Here is a 23417-nt window from a genome sequence, read left to right as displayed (position 1 = left end):
CAGCATGTAATTTCAGGTTACCTGTTAAAGAAAACAAAAATACCAAGCAATTGTTTGAAGAATTATTTTTGTTAGGATATGAGGGACAGGGGACAAATTGCTAAGAATTGGTTTGCAGGAGTAGTAAAATCAAATCCATTTTTCTTTCCTTTGAGGGAAGGAAATTATTAAAGGAATGAATGACACTGTATAATAAATAGAATAAATGAACCTCCATTAGGTTTTATTGCTCCCAACATAAAATTTCACTTCCTTAAAAATAAATAAAACAACAATAAGAAAACTACCACAGATTTGTAAAAAATATTTGAATTGTTTTTATCTTCTGGTTATTTTCCTATCTGGCCTTCTGGATTTATATCCTACCTTATCCTCTCCTCATTGGCTCTGGGAAGAGAAATTAAATCTGAACTACCATTGCTTCTGAAAAGGACTTTTCCATTGTCTCCCCAGTAATCCATCCACCAAATTTTCAGGCCAAAATGTCTTCCTGATAACTGTTCTTTTTCATGACTCCTCTTTCCCTTTAGAAGTAAGTTCTTTGAGAGCAAGGACAGTCTCATTTTTGCATTTTTATGCCAGGATTATTATAAAAAACCATTAAAATTGAAAGATTAAAAAAATACAAAAGCATTTATTGAGTACTCACTTTAACTTACAGTAAGTACTCAATAAATGCTTTTGTCTTTTTTCAGTCTTTCAACTTTAGTGGCTTTTAATTCAACAAAAGAATGTTTAATTAACCATATTATTTTAAAATCCTTTTTTAGTGTACTAAATTAACACCTTTATATACTTATCTTTATTCTCTTAGTCAAATTATACTTAGGCTAGCCAAATTGAGCTAATTGTCTCATTTGAGCCATAGCATATGTGTGTATTCAACCATTGATCATTCTTTTGATGTGAAAATAATCCAGTTTTGGAGCTAAATATAATGTATAAGAGAAGCATAAGTAAGGCACAACTTTTACTTGTAATATAGTTGAATATAAAAGAAAAGAAAATAGCCACACAAGACAATCCACGATTAAGTATCAAATCAGTACAGATAGTATTTCCACAGTTCAAAGGAGGAGGAACTCTCTCTGAATGAGCCATTCAACACAGATGCTGAATATCATTTCCTCAAATCTCAAGTCAGAACTACACATCTCAATCCACTTATAAAAAATTTCTTATGATCATATGTAAAATATAAGTGTAATCAAATACCTTTCATAAAGACAAAAACAAGCAAACATTTCAAAAATATGCAAGGCTACTGATAGAGAATCAGAACTGTCAATTTTGTATTTAAAGGACAGTACATTATATTTAATTCATTTGCCTCAAGGAAAGTACATATATTGAAAAAAGGTCTGTCCTTCTACTGTTGTTTCAGGACAAAAGATATCTTCTTATTAATTATTTTTAGCTATCATTCTGTAAATGAGACATTATTATGTATGGGCCTGTAGCCAATTTCAAAAAATGTCGAGAGAGAAAATAGAAAAAAAATGTTTCTCTTCTATACAAGGGAGAGAGAAATTGTGATCTCTCCAAATACATAGTCAAAATCGGAGAATAAAATGGAACAAAAATTTTGTTTGAATTTTTAATAGGTTGAATGAGGTAACTAATTGGATTCTAGAAGAGCACTGCAGTGCATGCTTTGGTCTGTAGTATAGTGTCATCTGAAATTGTTGAGATACTTGAAACCTAATAAACTAAATATACCACTTTTACATAATTCAAATCACTATTTATTATATTTTACTAGGTGATGGACATGGGGCTAAGAAACAAAGGAGATACAAAGGCTAATAAGATTGTCTGTACTCTTGAAGAAGATTCTGAAACAGAGGATTTAAGAGATATATTCAAATAAGTAGTTCAAATTAGAATGTAAAAATGCATAGTGGAAGTAACATTCCCTGTGAGAATTCAGTGGCGGGAAAGAAAACTAGATCTAGGGGTACAATCAAGTAATATACAAAGGAGGTGACATTTGAACTGTAGTACTTAAATAGAAGAGTTGGAAAGAGTACCAATCTAAGTTTAATAACATGAGCAAAGCAAGAGAGACAGAAAAAACAAATTAGTATATATCTAGGAGATAGAAAATAGTCCTGTTTTCTGGAATGCTTGATTTAATTACAATGGGTTAAAAACTTTACTTTAAATATAGTGATAGCCTCCATGAATTACAAGATATATGTTATTAATAATTATCAATATATAACAATTTAATAGCTATGTATCAGTAACTACAACAGATGACATATAGCAATAAAAATTCTTTGAAGCACTTTAATATATACAATACATCATTTGAGAAATAGGTATTATAAGCATTATTATCTCATTTTTTATATGAAGAGAGTAAGTTTCAGAGAGATTAAGTGAGTTGACCAGGATCACATAAGTAGTTAGTGTCAGAGATTCAAAGCCAAATCTTGTGAACTCCAGATCTACTATTCTTTCTACTATAATAATATGTGAATTGAATTGGCTAATGATTGAATAAAACAGCTAGTTTGACTGATTTTTTCCATAAGAAAATGATTATTGTCTAAATTAAAATAAAAGTTAAAAAGCTGTATTGGTTTCATGTTGATTCAATAATAAACAAACATGTACATATTTATGGGTTCAGGTTAAAAGAATTCTATTTGCAAACCTGACCAAGTTCAAAGCAAAGCTTGTTTCAAGAAACAACAAAAGCTGCCCCTCAAAAAATAATTTTTTAAAAATATTAAATTATTTTACTCTTTTAAAAGTCCTGAACTTGGGACAGCTAGGTGGCCCAGTGCCACCCAGTACCAGCCCTGAAGTCAGGAAGACTTGAGTTCAAATCTGACCTCAGACACTTAACATTACCTAGCTGTGTGATCCTGGGCAAGTCACAACCCCAATTGCTTCAGGAAAAAAAAAAAGTCTTAAACTTAAGGTGTTTTACATATAGATTACAGAAAACTGGAAAAGACCTTAGAGGCTATAAGTCTAATTCTCTCATTTTCAGTTAAGAAAACTGATGCTCACATAAGTTGTGACTGCCTAAACTTATATTTTGATTTTATGCTAGATATGTCAAATACAAAATCAGGTCCTCTGACATCAAATGCTCTGCTTTTCCCACTATAAATAGCTTTTATCTTGCCAATGTATGAATACTTCAGTTTCAGTTTGTAGGTTGCATATGATATTTATATGAGGTTCTGTAAATCCTAGCAGAAAACTGAGGCAAAATCTTAACAAAGTTCTATGTAAATCAAATAGTAGACTGAATTATTTGTGAATCCAAAGTAGAGGTTTTTTTTTCCCCCTGAGCTGTCAGAGGAATTGATTTAGTTGATCCTATCAGTATGACTATAGGTAAGTATAACTTAAATAGTTATACAGATTCCTGAGGGAAAACTTCAAAGTTTGGAAAAGTTACAAGTAACAATTTAATGAGTATGGAATTTCAAAGAGCAAAGTGCAGTCATGAGACCTTTTTATTTCTTTTCTTGGGAAAGAAAATGGAGGTAAACTGCATGACATAATTCTCTTCTACATATGAGAAAACCTCATAGCTAATATAAATCATGCTTAGGCAGGCTGAACTAGATATAGCTTTCAGCATTACCTACAATGCTTAGCTTGCATGTAGGCCAAAGATGTCCTGGAATTATTATTTTAAAATGACTATCTACCATATTTTGGAGCATTTACGTGATCTCAATGACCTACCAGTGAATTGAGTAGATTGTGTCCAGTGAAAATAAATGACAACAAGAACAAAACCAACAGAAAAAGCTTTATTACTCAGAGATATGATCATATGAAATGAGAGAGAAAAATAGCCTGTTAGGCATTTGGCTATAAACAGTGTTAGAAGAAATCAAATCTTTATAGTAAATAGACTATAAAAAGAGTTTTCAGAAATGACTTCTCATTTATTGTGTTCTTCTCAGGCATTGATGCCTATCAAATAATCAGGTATGAAAAGTAGCTTTAATAAGAAGCAGTTAAAATATTCAACTGTAATGATGGGAAAATATAGTTATTGAAATTTTCCTCTATGTTGAAATAATCTTACTATACTTAAAGGTTCATTGGAAGATGATTTTGTATGCAAAATGTATTCTTTTTTTCAGAAGTGTTTTTTATGATGATTGGGAAAATATATCTTAAGTTGAAAGATATAAATAATTTCAATAGCTAAAATTTACAAAGTACTTTAAGATTTGCAAAGCATGTTATGAACATTATCTCATTTCATCCTCACAAAAATTCTGTGAGCTAAGTATGACAGGTACCATCCCCATTTTCCAAATATAAGTTCAGAGACCTTGAGACTTTGGGCCATGGTAAAATAGCCATAAATAAAAATAAAATAAAATAAAATAAAAAAGATTTGAATTCTGGTCTCTCCTGAATCTAAGTCTTATATATTTTTTTTCTTTACCACACTATATATGGAAAGAGGTTGAGTTGGGGGAGTGGGGTTGGCTGTGATTAATGATGTATCATGAGTATTAAATTTCATGCTGTGAATTTCTGGAAGATCTTACCTCTTGCATTTAATTTTGATTACAGGACAAAATACTGTTCCTGCTTAAAATAATAACCAATTTGCTGATTTTCTACTTAGAAGCCTTCAGGCTTCTAAAGATAAGTGATTTCCATTTGGACTCTGTAGTTCTGTGTGTTTTTATTTAAGTTAAACACTAAGTGTAGGTCATTCTTTAGAAGATCACAGGAAGCTGCTAGTGTGGACTTGCATCACATACTACTGATGTTGATTAGTGGGATTTCTGATTAAAAACTTCCCATTAATCTGATAAGTTTTCTTTGATATCTATTTTTGTTTGGTTACCTGCTTTTGTTCTATATTCTTTTGTTATTTGCAAACTTGATTTTTCTAGTGAATGACTTTATCCTCCAGCCCCTTTCATTTTTTTAACCTTTTTTTCTAGTTCACTAGGTTGTTGTAAGTTAAGTGACTTTTAAAAAAGATTTAAGGCTGAAAATTTTAAAATAAATATTATTTTCTACATCTTTTGATTCCCCTTCAAAAATATTTCTCAATTACTTTACCTGTTCACTCTGCTCCTGATGTTGTTGCTCCTTTCTTCCCTAATTCCAGATGGAAGTGAGATCAATGGAGAAGTGTCTGAACAATTCAGTAGTAATTCATAAGGTTGAGTAAGTGGGAAATAGAGAAGTAGAGCAGAAGATAGGCTAAGTGGAGAATATGACTTAGACAAGTAAAATAGACTGTATTTTCTTTTTTTGCCACTGAAAACAAATGACTGTTCTATACATTATGGATAAATAGATTTTAGACAATATATAGCTATCTGTTATAGTTATATTCTTAGTATACTTTTTAATACTATACATAATAACTTATATAGTATGCATTTTCTATGTATGTGTATTTCCAAGTGTCACTTTTAGACATTGATATTTAGTTAAATGTCAGAGTCTTTGGGCTTCAGGGAACTCAGCATGAAATTTCTTTCAAGACTGTTAGGAAAGGCACCAGGTGTCCTTCCTTCATCTGGAGGGGACCTGGTTAGAACTGAAAGGACAGGATTTTCTTTTCATCTAAATTTAATGACTTTTTAAGCTCTGTTTTGAAAACATGAACAATAAAATAAATTTGAAAAATGTGCTTTAGAAGCTGCCAGTCTTTGGTCCATAAGTAAACTTCATTACATTTTTAACAACTGAGAAATGTATTTTTAAAATTGTGAAGTAGTTTTAAAAGAATAAGTTTCCAATCCTCTTTCAAGACAAAAACTGTAAAAGAGAATATTTGGTCACAAATATTCAGATTAAATGTTAAAGTTAATAGCAACAATGCATTTTACATATAATTTAAAGACTTATTTTCCCCATAGCTTCTTTGAAGGTATAGATAAGGAAATTATGGTCTACTCATAGAAGTGAAGTGACTTGTTTGAAGTGACAAAATCCCAATCTATATTTTCCAAGATGAGTATGTTTTCAAATATGGCAGATACATGTGCTTGCTACAGACTTTGGATAATGGTAAGAGATAAAGTAGAGATGTGTAGATTTCCCATCTGGATCTGAGCACTACTACTCATCAAATAGAAAATTTAGTACCTTCCCCAGGCTCAGAAATGAAGGACAGTTTTCCCCATCCAGGTGAAATCAGTGATCTATTTGTACTTCTGACATCCAAGACCCAAGTACAGAATCTATAGTTTTGTCTGTGGAATACCAGTTTCTGCCTTTTATCTTTCAAACAGAAACCTCAGTTGTTATAGAAACTGATGAAAAACAGACCCACCACTACCAAGACTAAATAATAAAGCCTTCCCTACTGGAAGCTATTTGTGAGGGTAGATGGATGGAACTTAAGTTTTGCTACCTTAGAGAATTACGAACTCGACAGAAAGTTGTAGAGATTTCCTTTTCTACACTATAAAAGTGAAAGGGAGCTCAAAGAACAGGTTCAGAACCCTGGACAGAGCAATGCATATTCTTGATAAATAAGTGCAGGTGGAGGAATAGTGAAAGGCCTAAAAAGCCTTCCATGAAAGCAGAGAAAGGAGGAAAGAGGAGAAAGAAATGAAAAGGGTGGAAAACAAGCATAAACATAAGACCCACTGAAGAGGAGGAGAGAAAGGAGAGGGAGAACAGAAGAAAAGGGAGAAGGAGGGGAAGGAAGGAGGAGAAACAGAGGGAGAGACTGAGAGAGACAGAGAGAAAGATGAAAAGAAAGCACACGCAAAGCAGTCCTGGATGTTTTGCTTAAATTCTTGCTTTGCTATTGAATCTTGCAAAGAATAGTTTGAGTTTATTTCCACACAGGGGCGCTGAAGCACGTTTTAATGCAGCAAAAATGAATGAATACAAAACCCCGGAAAGGTGGAATTCGCTTGCATTCTTTTATTCCTCCTCCTCATTTACGATATAAGCATCATAAAAGTTACTGGTTCCCCACATCTTAGCCCATACCCTTTTAATGGAGTGGATGGAAGGGGACATTAGGGAAACAAATCATTCTGCTGTGTTGTTGGCGAGATGGAGAGGGTAGCATTATATAGAATTGCTTCAAAATATTAAACTGGGCCTTACCTTCTCAGCTTAAAGTACTTAGAAAGAATCGCTTTGTTTTCCCCCGTTTCCCGTTCCTCGGTAAAGGAGCGAGAAGTTAGGGCTTTGCTAGCAACACAGCTTGATTCATGTGTAACCTCTCCAGAAGCTTCCCCATTAACTCCTCCTTACAAGTGATCTTTCCCGTGCTTCCATCCCATCTTCTTTTCGACCAATCCCACCTCTTTCCCTCGTAAAATTAGGTGGTTTTGTTGTTGCTACAAGTTCTGTGTAAACCCCCCCGGGCAAAACGAGGAGGAGCACCCCGTCGGACAGAAAAGGGAATGAAAGAGAGAGGGGAGGGGATTAATAGGCGAGCAGAGCAAACCGAGGTGCTTTGCGTGTGGGCTCCTACTTCAGCTTTGCTTCCACCTCCTCTTCTTCCTCCTCTGAGTTTCCCACCGCCCTCTTCCTCAAATTCATATCTCCCTCAAATTCATATCTCCCTCCCTTACACGCATGCTTTCAGCAACCTCTGCTTCTCTCTGCACACTGTTGGTATGCGCCCTCAGAGGGTGTTGTGCCGCTGCCCAATCCTGAAGCGCCCCTGAAAGCTGGCCCCCAGGAGCTGTTTCTTGGGTCCCTTGACCCTACTCCACCCTTTCCGAACGGTTTCTTCTCTTCTCGGCTTGTGTTCTCTTCCCCCACAGAATTCCGAACCACCCGGGCGCCATTATCCCAGCAGAGATTGGGGAAAGGGGGAGAAAAGGAAGGAATATTGGGGGGGAGCGTGGAGGGGACAGGAGAAAGGACTAGGAGAAGAAGTGCGAGAACTAGGGGAAAGGAGTCAAGGCAGACTCCGGGGGGAGAGGGTGTGGGGGAACCAAGAGGAGGAGGAAGAGCGTTAAGACTGGCTTTAGATGTTTTCTGGGCTCTAGATGGTGCCAAATTTCTTGGAGCCCGGGCATTTTCCCTCCCTTATTCTGCCCCCTCCCCTTTGATTAGGGCACTTGCAACGGGATAGGAAAAAAAAAGAAACCAAACACACATATCCATCAGCCCCCCCTCCTTGTTTAGATGTGCTGAGAGAGAGAGAGAGAGAGAGAGAGAGAGAGAGAGAGAGAGAGAGAGAGAGAGAAGCCCAGCGGTGACTTCAGTGTGGCATGCTGTAGGGAGCAGCAACGGCCTCCTGGTTTTTCTTTTTTTGGGGGGTGGGGGGAGGGGGGAGGGAGATAGAGAGAAAGACAGAGGAAAAAACAAAAAAGAAAAAGCTATTGAGCGTTTGACTGATGGCTTCGCTCTACCAGAGATTCACAGGCAAGATCAACACCTCTCGGTCTTTCCCGATTCCCCCCGAGGCAAGTCATCTTCTAGGCGGCCAGGGCACTGAGGAAGAAAGCAGTGGGGCTGGGGGGAAGTCCCCCCGGCCCCCGGTGCCATCAGCACCCCAAGACCATGGCGCAGGCGGCCGGCCCCGGTTCCAGTACCAACCCCGGAATGACTGTGAAGAGGAAGATGTAAGACTATCTTTCTTTGTTGGTGACTGTGGCTGTGTTGGCGGTGGCGGTGGCTTTTGAAAAGCTAGCTTACGATATGCGTTTTCTGAGAGTACCTTCTTTATAATGTTTAAACCAACCATCCTTCTTTCCTTCCTTCCTTCCTTCTTGCCTCCCCCCCCCCCCCCACGCCTTCTTTCCTCCTATTTCTCTCTCCTCCCCCTTCCCCTCCCCGGAGCTCCCACAAATGTCATCCTTGTGCAGTATATCGGTCATCCCCTCCCCTGGCAATGGGTCCCTGGCAGCGACGTCGGGCCAGGAGTTTGGGTAGTGTGTCTGTTTTTCCGGCGCTCTCATGAGCCCTGCTGTGAGTTAGTGGGTTGATTTTGTTTGTTTTTCTTTAAACCATATCAGTATAGTCTTCTGAAGGGAGGTCACGGCTATCTCTGCCTTTAAGTTTGTGTGTGTGTGTGTGTGTGTGTGTGTGTGTGTGTTTCCTCCCTTTTTACGTCTCCTGGATGATGAAGTCGTGGATTCTGTTTTTCCCCTCAGCTTCCCCCTCCCTCAGACCCTTCTTTACTTCTTGAATATAGACAGTATCCCGTTCTTCTACTCACTTCTTTCAGATGATGCTGGTGTCTAGTTCTGTTTTATTATTATTTTTAAATGACCATCGTTTGTTATTTTCGGGACCAGAATTCTATAACCACCCTTGTTCTGGTCTGCTGCCCCAGAGCTCAACGCGTGCTCCGTAGATAGGTTGGTTATACCTCTGGTACTCACCCCCTTTCTTTGCCTTGGACGGACAACTCAACATTAGATCGTATTAAGTGAAAACTTCTCCACATGCACGTTTCCGCGGTTTCAAAGGTTGGATTTGCATATTGCCTTAGTAACGAATGACTCACGCAGGGCACTTGCTGCCGAGCCCGTTGCTGGGTCTGATAGATTGGAGAGTTAAACCACCTTACATCGATCCCTTCCAGCGCTTTGATGGGGTGTGTGTGATGGGATGGCGGGTGGCGAGAGGTGGGGGGCGGGAACTGTATGCTTCCCAAGGGAAGAGTAGGAGTGGTATACATTTTTTTCTGATTTTTCTTTCTTTCTTTCTTTCTTTTATTTTTATTTATTTTTATTTTTTAAATTTATTTTAATTTTTATTTATTTATTTATTTTTATGTGAGTAGGGAAAATCCAGCCCAGACAATCCATCAAACGTTCTAGTCCCGCTGGTGTCTGCTAAGCCTGTGACCACTCTACCTATATTTGCTGCGTGAAGTGTTGCATTATAGTATCTCTTATCTCTCTTGTCCTGTACCTTTGTGTCAACCAAGATCACAGTATTATACTGCAAGTCCCAATTCTAGTTTCCCCAAAGTCATTTTATGCCCTCCAAATTCCCTTCTGAGGCATCCTATGCACTTGCTGCCAAGAGAAGTTTCAGGTCTTAGATTGCAATCTGCCTCAATTTACGAGTCCCAGTTTATGGTAGGTTACCGGGGGCACTCGCCTTGCGGCCTAGACAGGTCTAGAGAGGCGGGCCTTGTTAAGACACTTTCGGAGGTCTGGGTTTTGGTTGTCTCTTAAAAAAAAATAAAGTTCTTTTCTTCAAGGAAGGCAGAAGTACGTTTGCTTTGTTTGTTTTGTTTTGCTTTTTGAGGGTCAAATGTGTGCATGAAAAAAATAAGAAAGAAAGAAAGAAAGGAAAAAAAAAAAAAAAAAAACAGGTGTAAGCTCCGACCTTGCATAAGAATTTTCCTTTGGATCATTTCCCAAAGCCCTTCATTAAGAAACGTCTCTCCCCCTGGCTAGCTGCGTCCTAAGGGATGTGAACGAGTTCTTAGTCATCTGGGTCGCCGACTAACAGCCCTTTAATAAAGGGGTGAGGGAGTAGTAGGTAGAAAAAGTAAGAGATTAAACATAACAGTGGTTCAACGAGGCGGGGGCAGGGTTGGGAGGGAGGGAGACTAGGTAACTGAGCTGCAATGCAGACAGATTTCTCCGTAGACGCTCGTTTTCTTGAGTCTGGCTTAAATTTGGAACTATATTGCCAGAGCCAGGAACGTGTGACAGGCACCAGGAAAGGATCCTTTGTGAAATTTCATTCCTGTAGACTCTAGGTGTCGCTAGGACAAAGCAAAGACACTGGCTTCTGGATTTCGAAACTATCAGACATTTTCTCAGCTCTGATTTTTTTTTTTTTCTTCCCTTTTCTGATTTTTTTTTTTTTTTTTTTTTTAGCTGCTTGAAGCATACATTCCTTGCTTTTAAATATCACAGATGTCTGGAACTGTTTCTCAGATCATCAAAACGGTTGGACCGAGAAACAAATAAGGAAATTAAGACATGAAAAGGATCTTTGTTGATATGACTCACAGATAGACCTTTAACTTAGTCATTAAGAATATAAGATCCAGTAGTTGATGTGCTTTTTACCCCAGAGAAATATAAAGGGCATGTACTTTTGTGGGCCTTATATATATGTTTACAGAATTGTAGATCTATCTATTCATGCAAGTGTCTGATGTGTATGGCCAATGCATAGCAATGTATTCAGTATATGCAGCCCATACAGTAATCCAAATTCATTTTCCAGTATGTAGTTAGGCTAATGCTCTAGAGAATTCCCCCCTCAACTATGTCACCACCTCCAAATTAAATGTAGCACATTAAACTGTTAGAGATGGATAAATTCAATTTATCTCTTCAAAAGCATTACTTGCATTTCTCCAGGGATTCATCCCAGTCCTTAAGGTTAGGACTTAATTGGGAAAGGGATCCAAGTAATGAAAATTTTCTTTTTAAAGAAATTTTAAAATCTGAGAATAAATTCTTATATTTTCATAAACATAACATGGTATTGTTGCTTTTTTGGGCCTTAATTATTTTGAACCTTTCCCTTTACATTCAGTATTAGCAAGGTAATTCACAGCTTAAAAAAGAAAAACATCCAGAAAGAATCCAAGAAATTGTTTAATTGATTTTTAAAATGAAGTTGGGGAAATTGTAAATGTTTTTTCATCCTTATTTTAACATGCAACACTTTACATATGTTTCTGTGGGTGGAGGGGGACAACATTCAGCAGTTGCAGAAAATTTTAAAATATTGTCATTTTTCCATATTTAATTAGAAAATTGCAAGTGTACTACCAAGCCACTTGTTAGCTATCTCAGGTGCTGAAGGGAGCTCCCTTCCCTATCCAGCCCACTAAATCTTTGTCACATTTATCAAAGAAGTCTGAACCAATTTGCTGGAAGCTTTATTGCTCTTTTGTGGCCTGTCCCTCACTGGAAGCAGTTCAGCAATCCACCAAAGCAGTTTCCTGACCTTGATCATTGGGATCACTATAAACATAATGAGTTTCTTTATTTTCTCCTGAACAGTTTTTTCCTCCAACTAAAACAAAAAAGCCCTCCCTGCTTTCTCAAACTCCTCCACACCAAAGACAATTGAATGCAGTTCTGGACCAGGTGTGTGTGTGTGTGTGTGTGTGTGTGTGTGTGTGTGTGTGTGTGTGTGTATTTTCTCAAGTGAAAAAAAAAAAAAAAAGAGTAAGGTAGCCACAAGGGCAAGCATAGATAAATGAAGTGTAAAGGTTGAAGGAGGAATAGTTAATTGGCAATATATTATCTGCCTGCACAGAATATATTTGAAATGGAAAAAAAAGACTATCTTGCAATTCTATCCAATGATGGTTTCGTTGTTATTACTAATTATAATTAAGAACCAGTATTTTCAGAGGATATCCTCTTTTGGGGATGACCACATCTCAGTTGTAAAGATTTCAATTAGAAATATAAAAAGGATAACTAGGGTCTCTTTGCTGTCATATGTTTTTCTTCTGGGCTGCTTCTTTTCATTTTAAAATAAAACACTTGAACCCCTTCTGGGGAAAGCGTCATGTATTCCAGGACTAGGAGAGATGTCTTATATAAGTTTTAAAAGAAGTTGTCTTTTAAAAAATGTTTAGTTTGTATTAGTTTGTAATACAATATAGTAACTTCTAAAATATAAAATCAATCAAGATCTACCTCAATTGAGGCACAGAAATTGTAAATGTTTAAGCAGAACACGATATCTTTAAATTTAAACTGACAAACATTTTCTTAGTCCCTCTTTGAGGCACAACCCATAGATTGTTATTAGTAAAAACACATCTCTTCATATTCATGTTTTCACCCTTTGATGGAGGGAACATGGACAGTATATAGTAACTTAATATTCTATTTAAACATGACATTAAAATGAGCTAGTCAAATACTGATTTACCCCTAATACTGCTGCTGTCTGACCTGTTCTCCATCTCCATTCTTGAGAGCCTCCTAACTTTCCTATACTTTTTCATCAATTTTGATAGCTTTTTGGATCCCTTAACTACTTGTTTCATTGCATATGGGGCTTCAGAGATCTTCTAATCTATTGTACATCAGTAGCTAAGAGGCCTTCTATAGCTCATAATCATAAGATAATAATTTGGTATAGAAATTTCAAACCACCCATACCCTAACTTTTTGGCCACAATGTCTTTATCTTCTATTTTATGATCTCTCTCCAAACAAACAAGTCATTTCTTTTCCCCCACTTTATTGGCTAATTCAATTAGCCCTCTTTTGATTTTGCTTGCCTTGGCCAAATGACCATAATCAGTCTCTTCATGAGGCCTTCAATAATATCAGAGATTCCCTAGTCCCTTTAGCTTCTCGCTAATTTTTTCCATCCTCATTTTATCCACTTTATTCATGCATTTGAGATGCAGCATAGTACTGGAGGAAGTCATAGAACTATAGTGAATTACCCTCTTATAATTCTATTTTTTTCCCTTTCATTTGGTCTTTCACTACTTCAGTGTTTATTATCCTTCATCAATTCTCTAACAAATTTCCTAAAATGGTATTGCAAATTTCTTCTCACTTCTTCAATACTATTCATGTTTCTTGTTGTTTAGTAGTAGTTTTTCAGTGATGTCTAACTCTTCATGATCCCATTTTGGGTTTTCTTGGAAAGATACTAGAGCAGATTGCCATTTTTTCTCAGTTCATTTTACATATGAAGAAACAGACAAACAGTGTTGCCTAGGGTCATAGAATTGGTGTCTGAAACCAGATTTGAACTTAGGAAGATGAGTCTTCCTGACTCTAGGCATGACACTGTAATTACTGCACTACCTAACTGACAGTAGTTTATAACATTACCTCTTTATAGAAAATATGGAGGTTTTTCATGCATGAAGTTGATTACGTTCCATCTTTTCTGCCTTTAATATTTGTATGAGCTTATTCTCTTTTAGTTTTGCCTGTATTAAAGAAGAAAAAGTCCTTTATTTTCAAGATATAACTCCAAAGCTATGTTTAAATCTGTCCTTCCTTTGCCCTTGATCTAATCCTGGCATGCCACTACTATGATCTTGGTTAATTATTCCTCCCACCCTCTTCTGGGATTTTCAGTCTTTTCCAGTCTCTATTTCCTCACCAATCATTCTCTCCTTAACCCCCTGTAATCCAGACCCTACTCCTCTCACTGTTCTATAATTATAATCCTATATATCACCAAATGACCTGCTAATTTTTTGAAACATACTAGTTTTTTCTCAATCTTCATTCTCTTTGGTCTACTATAACATTTATCTACCTCTGCCTTTTAAATTCTCTTTTCCCATGTCATTCACAATGCCATATTCCCCCAGTTATCATCCTATATGTGTAAGCATCTTCTGTTTTGCCTTTTTCATTGAGAAGCCTCTTCCTTTTCCTGATCTTAAAACACAAGATTCCATAAGATTATGTAATAAGTTTTACTTTTTTCTCTGTCTACACTCTTACTTATTTGGAGATCCCATATAGACTCCAATCTTAAATATTACTTATATACAAGTAGCTACCAAATTTCTATATATATCTTTCAACTCTCTACCCAGCATTGATATCAATATTTTTCCAAAATGTCCATTTAGTTGACTTGAAATTAGTTTAAATTAAACACATATAAATCACTCTTATTTTCCTGAAAGTCAACTCCTCTTTCACTACATGAGTTCTTTCTATTGATATCCGTCCTATTATTCAGGATGAAATTCATGGCATCACCATAAGTTCTTCCCTTTACTCCTCCTTTCTCTATTCTTATAGCATTTAAATGATGAAATTCTATTAATTCTATCACAGATATATCTTAAACCTGTTTTTTTTTTTTTTCATTTGTATTTCTATCAATCTAGTTCAGGCTCTTACTGCCTTATACCTGAATTGTTAAAATAGCCTCTAATTTTTCTCCTTGTCTCAAATGTCTCTTCCTATCTAGTTCTAGGCACCAAATCATATCTAATTTTTTTTTAAATAGGACTCTGATAATATCTTTTTTCTACCCAGATCCAGAACTACTTTTAGTGGCTTCTTATTGCTTATGCAGTAAAGCCTGAACTCTTTTGTCTGGCTTTCAAAGCCTCCTATGATTTAGTCCTGTCCTTCTTTTCCAGTATAAAATCCATCTCTTAACCTTCCCCAAACCTGACAACATCATTTATGATCTTCTGAATACTACTTGCCTTTTCACATCCCCATTTTATAGCTTATCTGGAAAATATTTCCTATAATATCTCCAACTTTCTAAGTCCTATCTATCAATGCTTAATTCTAACATTTCTATAAAACATTTCATTATTTACCTATCCTGAAGCAATCTCTCTCTTTTTGAATTTTTGAGATGAACAATAAAGTGCTGTTTCAAAAAAATTAATAGTGACCTTATGATATTTTCCCCATTTTGTTTTGAATTAATATTAAATGCCTTGTTAATAATTAATTTTGGACATGATAATAACTTGTTCCCTCAAGTAGATTATAAGTTCCTCAAAAGCAAAGACTATATCTTACACATATTTTTCTCTCTCTCATCTTAATGCAGTAGCTATTAAGAAATATATTGCCCTTATATGGTAGGAAAAAAAATCAACCAAGTTGTTTATTCATATAACACTATGGCATAAATATACAGTTGTGTTCTGCTTTACTCTATAGTTATATTCCTGAAAAGTTGGGAGTTAACCAAATTTTTGCACATTGAAACATTTTAATGTAACAAACTATAGAAATGACTATAGTAAAATAATTGTGAAGTGAATAATCATCCCTAATTTATTGTATATGTAAATCCAAATTTACATATGTTGAGTTTCCTTTAATCTGAGTTAACACATTTTTTTCTTATTTACTTAAATATTGAATAGATTCAGTATGTCCCAAATGTGAGTAATGCAGCCAGGACAATGATTTCAACAGGTCCATTCCTTCTCACCCTATTCAATTAACATCATATTTTTTTCATAAATTCTCTGCAGAGGATCTGTAGAAGATCTTTCTCTTATTCCTTTTTTATAATGATATTAGCATTCAATAGAACCATTGGGTTAAAAGATATGATTGGTTTTATTATTCTTATTGGATACTCTCTTGCTAAACTCCAAAATATTTGCACTTTTGTAGTTCTATCAGAAGTTTATGAATATCTATTTCTTCATAACTCTGCAAATATTATAATTTATCAATTTTCCAATCTTTTATCTCAGTGAGTAAAAGGTCTATGAATGTTCTAATATTATCTTGAATTATATTTTTCAGATTATTTAACATTTTGAACTTTTTCATGTATTTATTGACAATAATAATATCCTTTCATCATTGCTGCCCTGGGAAGTATGAATTTACTAAGTGCTTACTCTGTGTCACATGCTGAGAATATAAAGAAAAAAATTATACTGCTACTTATAGTAATATGTGCCAATCTTAATAGATTTTGTATGACAGAGTTTTATTTGCTTTATTAATTTGAAACATTTTTCCTGATCTGTTTCTTTTTCTTTAAGTTCAAAGATACCTTTTTTCTAACATAAATATCTCTTCATCTTTTTATGGTCAAAGCTATTTATTTTGTCTAATGCGATTTCTTTTTTAATTGAATTAATAAAAATCTTCTGTCTAAAATGGAACAAGGACTATTCCTTTTTCTTCTAAATATATGTGTCTGCATATACATGTGTATACACACGTACATGCATATGAATATGTACATGTATTATAATATATACATTTCTACTAAATTAAATTTATAAAGAAGAAAAAAACCTACAAAACATGAATTGACCTATTAAAAAACCTATAAAACATGATTGAATTAAGAGGCAGAATAGTAAAAGTGAAATTACATCTATAACTATAGATATATACATGTATGTGTATATATTCATAGATGTATGTATATGTAGATACACACATATATACATCTACATGTACATAGGCATACTTGCATGTACATATACATGTAAATATGCATATATATCTACTTGTTTTTTTGTGTTTGGTATCAATGTATTCTTTGAATTATTCCTCATTTTCTCAATTTTAATACTTTGCCAACTGACTTGTTTTTCTATTCATACTTATCTTGTCCTCTACTACACTTACATTCAAATCATTACTAGCAATATAATGTGTCCTGATTTTGCTCAATATATTACATTATGGTGTCTTTGGGGGTCAATTGTGATTTGATGTTTTTCTGAAATCATGATGTTTAAACTTTAAACTGAAAATTGGGATCAACTTTTCATTTTCTTGGTAATAGCGCACTACCTGTTGAGAGGGAGGAAAGAAAGAAATATTGTCTGTTTGAAGCCAAAGCCTGAACTCTCGATTCTTCTCCATAATTGGCAGGCAAAAAGTAAGGTTACAGAGAAGTCTGGAAACAGATTTCTCAGAGTCTCTCTTTTCCTATTGTCTTTGATACACACTTCCAAAGTAATTTACTTGTCTGTGTTACCTGAAGATCTAAGTAACTCTAGAATATTGTAATAGCAGAATATTAATTTATATTTTGTGGCAATGGAGAAACCTCATTTTCCTTTTTGAGATTAATGCTCTTATTTTATAAAGTGGACAGGAGTTTTTCTAGATATTGGCTTTAGACATTTTTTTTCTCCATAAAATAGAGCTTTTTCATTTTTCCAAAGCTTTCTCTTCTTTGGAGTCACAATGATTAATGAGTTTAATTTTTGCAAGCAACTGCCAGGAGGTGCTGAGTAAGATGTACATGCTGATTGTGTATAACCCTGTTCCTTTTAATTACTTTGATGATAACAATGCATTAATCAAATGTATGAGAAATGCTTCCATGTAATGTACAATATTGATCCCTTTCATAAGGTTTTGACTATAAAAATGATAATGATAGTAATCCTTTTAAAACTATATTCTGCCTAACGCATTAGTTAGTTAAAGGCATTGAATTCCCAAGCAAAATGCTATTGTTTGATTCCATTTGAGACTGTAATGGTTTAATTATTTTATTTACTTTCTTAAAACTTTTTTGTTATCAGAATTTGTAATATGTAGCATCAGAACCATCTATTTTGCAGAACTTTTGTTTTTTGATAAAAATATAGAATTTTAAAGTTAGCACAATCTTAAGAACCATCTTAAAAAGATTAAATGAGGCAAGTATTGAATCATGGAACAGGAGTCTGAATGTGGAAGCAGAGAATCATCTTTGAATCCCTACCTTTTTTGCTCTCTGACCTTAAAGTCCTTCCTCTGAAAGATGAGATTTGAGGCTGACTTGCCCTGAAAAGGCAAGTTGTAGCTCTAAAGCCTAACCACTGACCATCATTTTACAACTGATTTTGAAAGCAGAGTTGGGACTTACAATACAGAATCTCTGTATTAGAAAGGAATCAACCCATCTTTTTCAACCCAAACCTGAATAGGAACATCATATGTGACATACTTCTCAGAGGAGTCAGCTGTTTTTGTTTCACTCCAGTTCAGGATTTCTAATTTCCAGTGGTTTCTACTTTGCTTTCCTCCCTCTTAATTCAGTCTTTAGGCTGTTATAATTTCTGAACTTTAAAAAATTAATTTTAGTGTTCATATCACCACCATCATCATGATTTTGATAATTCACAATATATGCCTTCATGTGATGACATACTCTGATCACTGTAACAGACTAAAGTAATTTAGTTAAATATTATAATGACCACAGAAATCTGAGAATATTTATTGGCTTAGAATCACTTTTTCCAAGTTTTGGGGTTATCCAGTATTGTATGTTACTATGAGGTATTTATTTACAGACATAGGAAACACTATCTTGTATAGCAAGGTTAAAAAACAATGGGGTATTCTAATTAAACAAATGTAAAAATTAATAATTATAAGCCCTACAAATGTCACTATTCTTATAAAGAGGTCCAGATCTCTGCCATCTATAGGAAATTTGTCATCAAGTCCTTTCTCATTCCTCCCACCCACCAAAATATCATCATTGACCTTCTAAGAATTGAAAGTATTATAAGTATAACCATTATAAATTGAAGATCTTTTCACTTTCTTTTAAAATGCAAATAACCCTGGTACAGGTCACACTTTAAGCTGCTATTAACATTTTATCAGGGATTATATTACAACTAGATGAAAAAAAGGAGCTAGCTAGGTTTAGGTGAGAAAAAAAGAGAGAAGTCATGGGAAGGAGGGGTGTCTGAGGGAGAGCAGTGACAATTTCACCTATTTTACAATTTTATCCAAGGCTAGTCCTTCATACATTGATGAACAAGTTTCTAAGAATAAAAGTATAATAAAATCAACTCAAGGTAAAAACCATACTGAATAGAAGGGGATGGTTGATTATTCAGAGAGACACTGAGAACTTGCAGAGCCTCAGGGTCATCATTATGTAAATCAGTTCTCTTCTGATTGTAGACATTGGATTTCTGGTTGGTAAAGTTCCAGCTAGAGTTCCAACTAACTCTTATTCCAAATACTTTTTGGACAACTTTTTTTAGTTCAATCCAACATTTATTTAATACTTAGTATATGTAAGTGATGTTGTTAGGAAATTATTATATAATAGATGGCAGTTAGCAATATGAAACAATATAGTTTAACTACTCAATAGCATATAATATACACATAAACATAAGGTTATACACACATATGTATGCATGTGAATATGTCTTATTTAAATGATATGCAGTAGATGGAAATACATTTACAACTAATTGATAAATAAAAGGCAATATCACTAAACTAGCTTTGTGACCTTGGCAAAACACTATATTTTTGGGTTTCAATTTTCTCATTTGTAAAACTGAATGAGGAATTAGAATCATACGATTTAGAACTTGAAGTAACCATAAAGATAACTTGGTCCCCTCCTTTCAATTTACAGATAAGGAAACTGAAGGTAAGAGGGTTTTGATGATTTCAATAAGATAACATAGCTAGGAAATAGCAGAGATTATTTTGAACTCTGATTATCTTACCTTTCCACACCAATTTGCCTCTTAAGGAAGGGCAACTTCAATCCTGGAGAGAAAACATATAGGGACAGAAATTCTGGAGATTAGATTTTGCTGGAAGTGTAGGACAAGTGTTCCAAGAACTTGAATGACCAGGAGCTGGGACCATGGAACAGGGAGCAGTACAACATTGGCTAGTTTGAAGACCATCTTGGAGAGGTTGACAATGATTTTATGAAGGACACTATATCACTCTCAAGAAGTATATCTGGCCATCTGGAATTGTGGGATTGGACTTTGTGCCCTCTCCCAGTTGCTAGCTCATAATAAATGCCCAGTATAAAAATAATTTTCATTTCTGATGGTGGTCATTTTTCTGAATCTAGGTAAGAAAAAAAAAAGACATTGGTCCTTCAAAACTCATTGTGTTTCTCATCTCCCCTGTCCCTATCTTCTACCTACCTCAAGTATTCATCTTCCATGGCCTTTTAACAAATATATTTATTGGAGAAATTGCATATTTTTTCATAATCTTCCCAACATTTTATCTTCTTCTAATTGATAGCAAACATTGTCCAGAAATGTCAGCTTATCTTTTAAAGTAGAGAGAGGGATATCATGTAAGCTAGTAAAGAGGTTTCTATTAGAAACTATAAATTTGATGAATGGAACCAATGATTTTCCTCAAGGAGTGATATATCACTCTAGACTAAAGAGAACCTATCCTCTTTTAATGACATTCCAATCCAAGGAGATAAAGAACTTCTCTAAACTTTCTATTACTTCTTCCATTGTTTTATCTACTTTGAGGATTTTTAAACTTGTGTTTAACCCCTATATTATTGTGTTTTGTTCTTCCAGAGACAGAATATTTCTGATCAGGATCTTCATGCCAAGATAACCGTGCACATATCTGAAACTTCCATTGGTTGTCCCTTGCTTTTGTTATCTCTCAATTCCTTTTCTTTGCACAAAATCTGTGATATTTAATACCCAATCACTATTGATACTGTCCCTCATTCTTGTTCTCTAGTTCCTAAGAGATCATATGAATCAGCAGGCCCTTTGTTTCTCCAGGTACAAAGAGAATACTTGAGCTGAATCCTAATGGATATCCTAGCCTGCCAATGATCTTTTTAATGGTGTTCCCTCTGCTCCAACAGCTGTTTTATTTTGCAGCAACAATGAAAAAGAGTCTTGTTAACATACTGCTTCAGTGATAATGGGGTTAGTTGGATGATCTCTAGAGCTGTAAAGGACCTTGAGATGTCATCTAATCTATCCTCCTCCTCTTCTGTTGGCTTGAACTCAAATGTGTATTCTGTTACTTGCTGCCCATCTAACCTTGGGCAGGCCCCTTCCTCTCTCTGACCCTCAGTTTCCTGATCTGTAAAATCAGGGAAGTTGAGTCTATGGTATCTTCTAAATAAAAACATTTGCTAAGGTATATCAATCTAGACCAAAGAGAATCTACCCTTCACTAAATCTGATTTTCTTGTCATTGCATCTCAATATCAATTTTGAAAACTTTATTCTTAGGGAACTGCCTGGAGTACTGAGAAGTGACTTGCCTAGGTTCCTATTAACTATGTTTCAGAGAAAGGATGGAGCCTGGCTTTAAAACCAACCATTTATTTGTTCTGCATTCTGCTCTTAATCTATTCTTTTCACTTCTTGCTACTTATGATGTATGCTCCTATTCAATTTCTCAAAAAGGAGCGAAGCTATTTATCCTTATTTTCATTTCCCCCCAGTATTTTCCAGTAGTCTATACTGAAAGTCAGGGAGTCTGATTTCTAATCCCAACATTGACATAAGCTAACTCTGTAATCCTAGACAAATCAGGTTTCTTTCTACTTAGAAATTCCATAATTTTGTGTAAAAAGTGAAAAAGTTTGGAAAAGTTAAGCCCATAGGGCTTTGAGCCTAGTAGGTGATTCACTCTCACTTTTCTACAAGTGGTTTTTAATCCACAATGTGAACTTTAACTGAGCTAGAAAGTGGTTATGACTAGCTACCAAGCAAACTTTTTTTTTTTTTGGTATGAGAACGCTTAAAAATTTTATGTAGATCAAATCATTTTATAGCACAAACTGCAGAGATATTTTACTTCCCTTCAGAATTGATCTGTATGTGTTCAATTCATTATTCTTTTTGTGTGTGAATATCTCATTGTCCTCACTGGCTCAGTACCAAAAAAAGACTGAAATAGAAGTAGAGGTCCCAGCTTCAGTAAATAAGTGCACATCATGGAGAAAGAGGGAATTCTTATAAACCCAGAAATGCAACAAGATACCTTTCATTAGAAGTTTGAGTACTTTTCCCTTCATTTATATCGAAGATTTTGTACTACCGTTTCTCTTTCTGTGATCCTGGGATAATTCATTCGGCTGGCATATAGGAAGACAAGCCAGGAAGTCTTTGAACTGCATATCATTAGAGCAAAACCAAGGTTCTCTTACCAAGTTGCAAACTTTCTGCCAGAAAAAATGATCTTGGGTACTATCATCTATTTAGAATAGCCTAAGGCTTTCTGGCTTATAACTCTATATATTTTCTGTGATATAAAACCCAGAACTAATAATAAAAATTATACAGCAAGAAAAAAATATCTTGGGGAGGAAAGAAGGCAGAAAGGGCACTGCATGTCATCCATGATAGGCTAAGCCCTGACACTTGCTTAGAGTGACTTTTTTCTCTTTGCCATTCTGTAAAATGGTTATGTAACTCCTGCTTCTTGAATCTCCCTGGGCTCCATGCATGTTTGAAATGTGGAAGCTTTTGCTTAAAATACAATTTTGGAAAGCATTGCTTTGGGATCTTGCATCTGTTCGCTGTTTAGTGGTGTGGTTGGCTAAAAGGTTTCTTTTTTTTTCCCCAGGGGTGACAGAGATAGCCTGGATTTAAGTATGTAATCAAAGGCATATGCTGACAGTCTCTTAAATCTAAGAAAACTCTAATAAGCACCTTTATTTTTCAAGATGTCAAATTCAGCCAAAGTGCATGCAATTAGATAAGCATAATGTGGCAGAAAATGAAGAGATCCATGACTTTGGATTTGTTGCTCTTTGACCACAGTAGGACTTGGACTGCTTACATTCTGTGCACCACTAAAATAAGGGACTTCTTGGATGTGGAGTGCAGGCTGTACACTCTCAAGAGTAGGAAGGTGAGTTAAAATAGCAAAGTGACAGAAAGAGATGGAAAGTGAGAATGCAAGAGCAAGAGGGAGGAGAAGGGGGAGGAGAAAGAGGAAAAGAAAGAAAGAATGGGGGAGAAGAAAATAAAGCATATGGGAAAAGTCACACTTTGTACAAGGTTAGGCAAGGAAAGGGGGGGGAGAATCACTTCCTTTTTCAGGGCACATTCTTCACACCCCATTGAACCTTGCTATTCCTGTGAACCATTGGCCATCTGCTGATCTGCCAGAGATTAGAGAAAGAGGTCACAATCTGAATTGGATTCTAAAGTGATACTAATCACTCAATTCTCTCCCTTATGTCTCAGCAGGGCCTAGCATAGCACTATTGAGAACAGGGTCATCCATAATATAGATAGAATAGATAATAACCTATGTCTTTTAACAATTGTATTA

General features: G+C 35.3%; 1 protein-coding gene across 3 annotated transcripts in view; it reads left to right on the top strand.

Moving 5' to 3' along the window:
• Positions 1-23417, top strand: part of DPP6 (dipeptidyl peptidase like 6) — a 1195887-nt gene that overhangs the window by 185420 nt on the left and 987050 nt on the right. Inside the window, exon 1 of one of the 3 annotated variants that reach the window (XM_074267388.1) lies at positions 8206-8555. The exons of 1 other annotated variant lie outside the window; for it this stretch is intronic. In XM_074267388.1, the coding sequence (XP_074123489.1) occupies positions 8328-8555 (228 nt within the window). In that variant the 5' untranslated portion in view covers positions 8206-8327. Of the gene's footprint in view, positions 1-8205; positions 8556-23417 lie in introns of those variants that run through there. One more of the 3 variants, XR_012482250.1, reaches the window with a different exon arrangement.

The sequence above is a fragment of the Sminthopsis crassicaudata genome, chromosome 5 (assembly GCF_048593235.1).
Source record: "Sminthopsis crassicaudata isolate SCR6 chromosome 5, ASM4859323v1, whole genome shotgun sequence".
NCBI lineage: Eukaryota > Metazoa > Chordata > Mammalia > Dasyuromorphia > Dasyuridae > Sminthopsis > Sminthopsis crassicaudata.
Note: the sequence above shows the minus strand (reverse complement) of the source record. Positions and strands in the feature narration are given on the sequence as shown.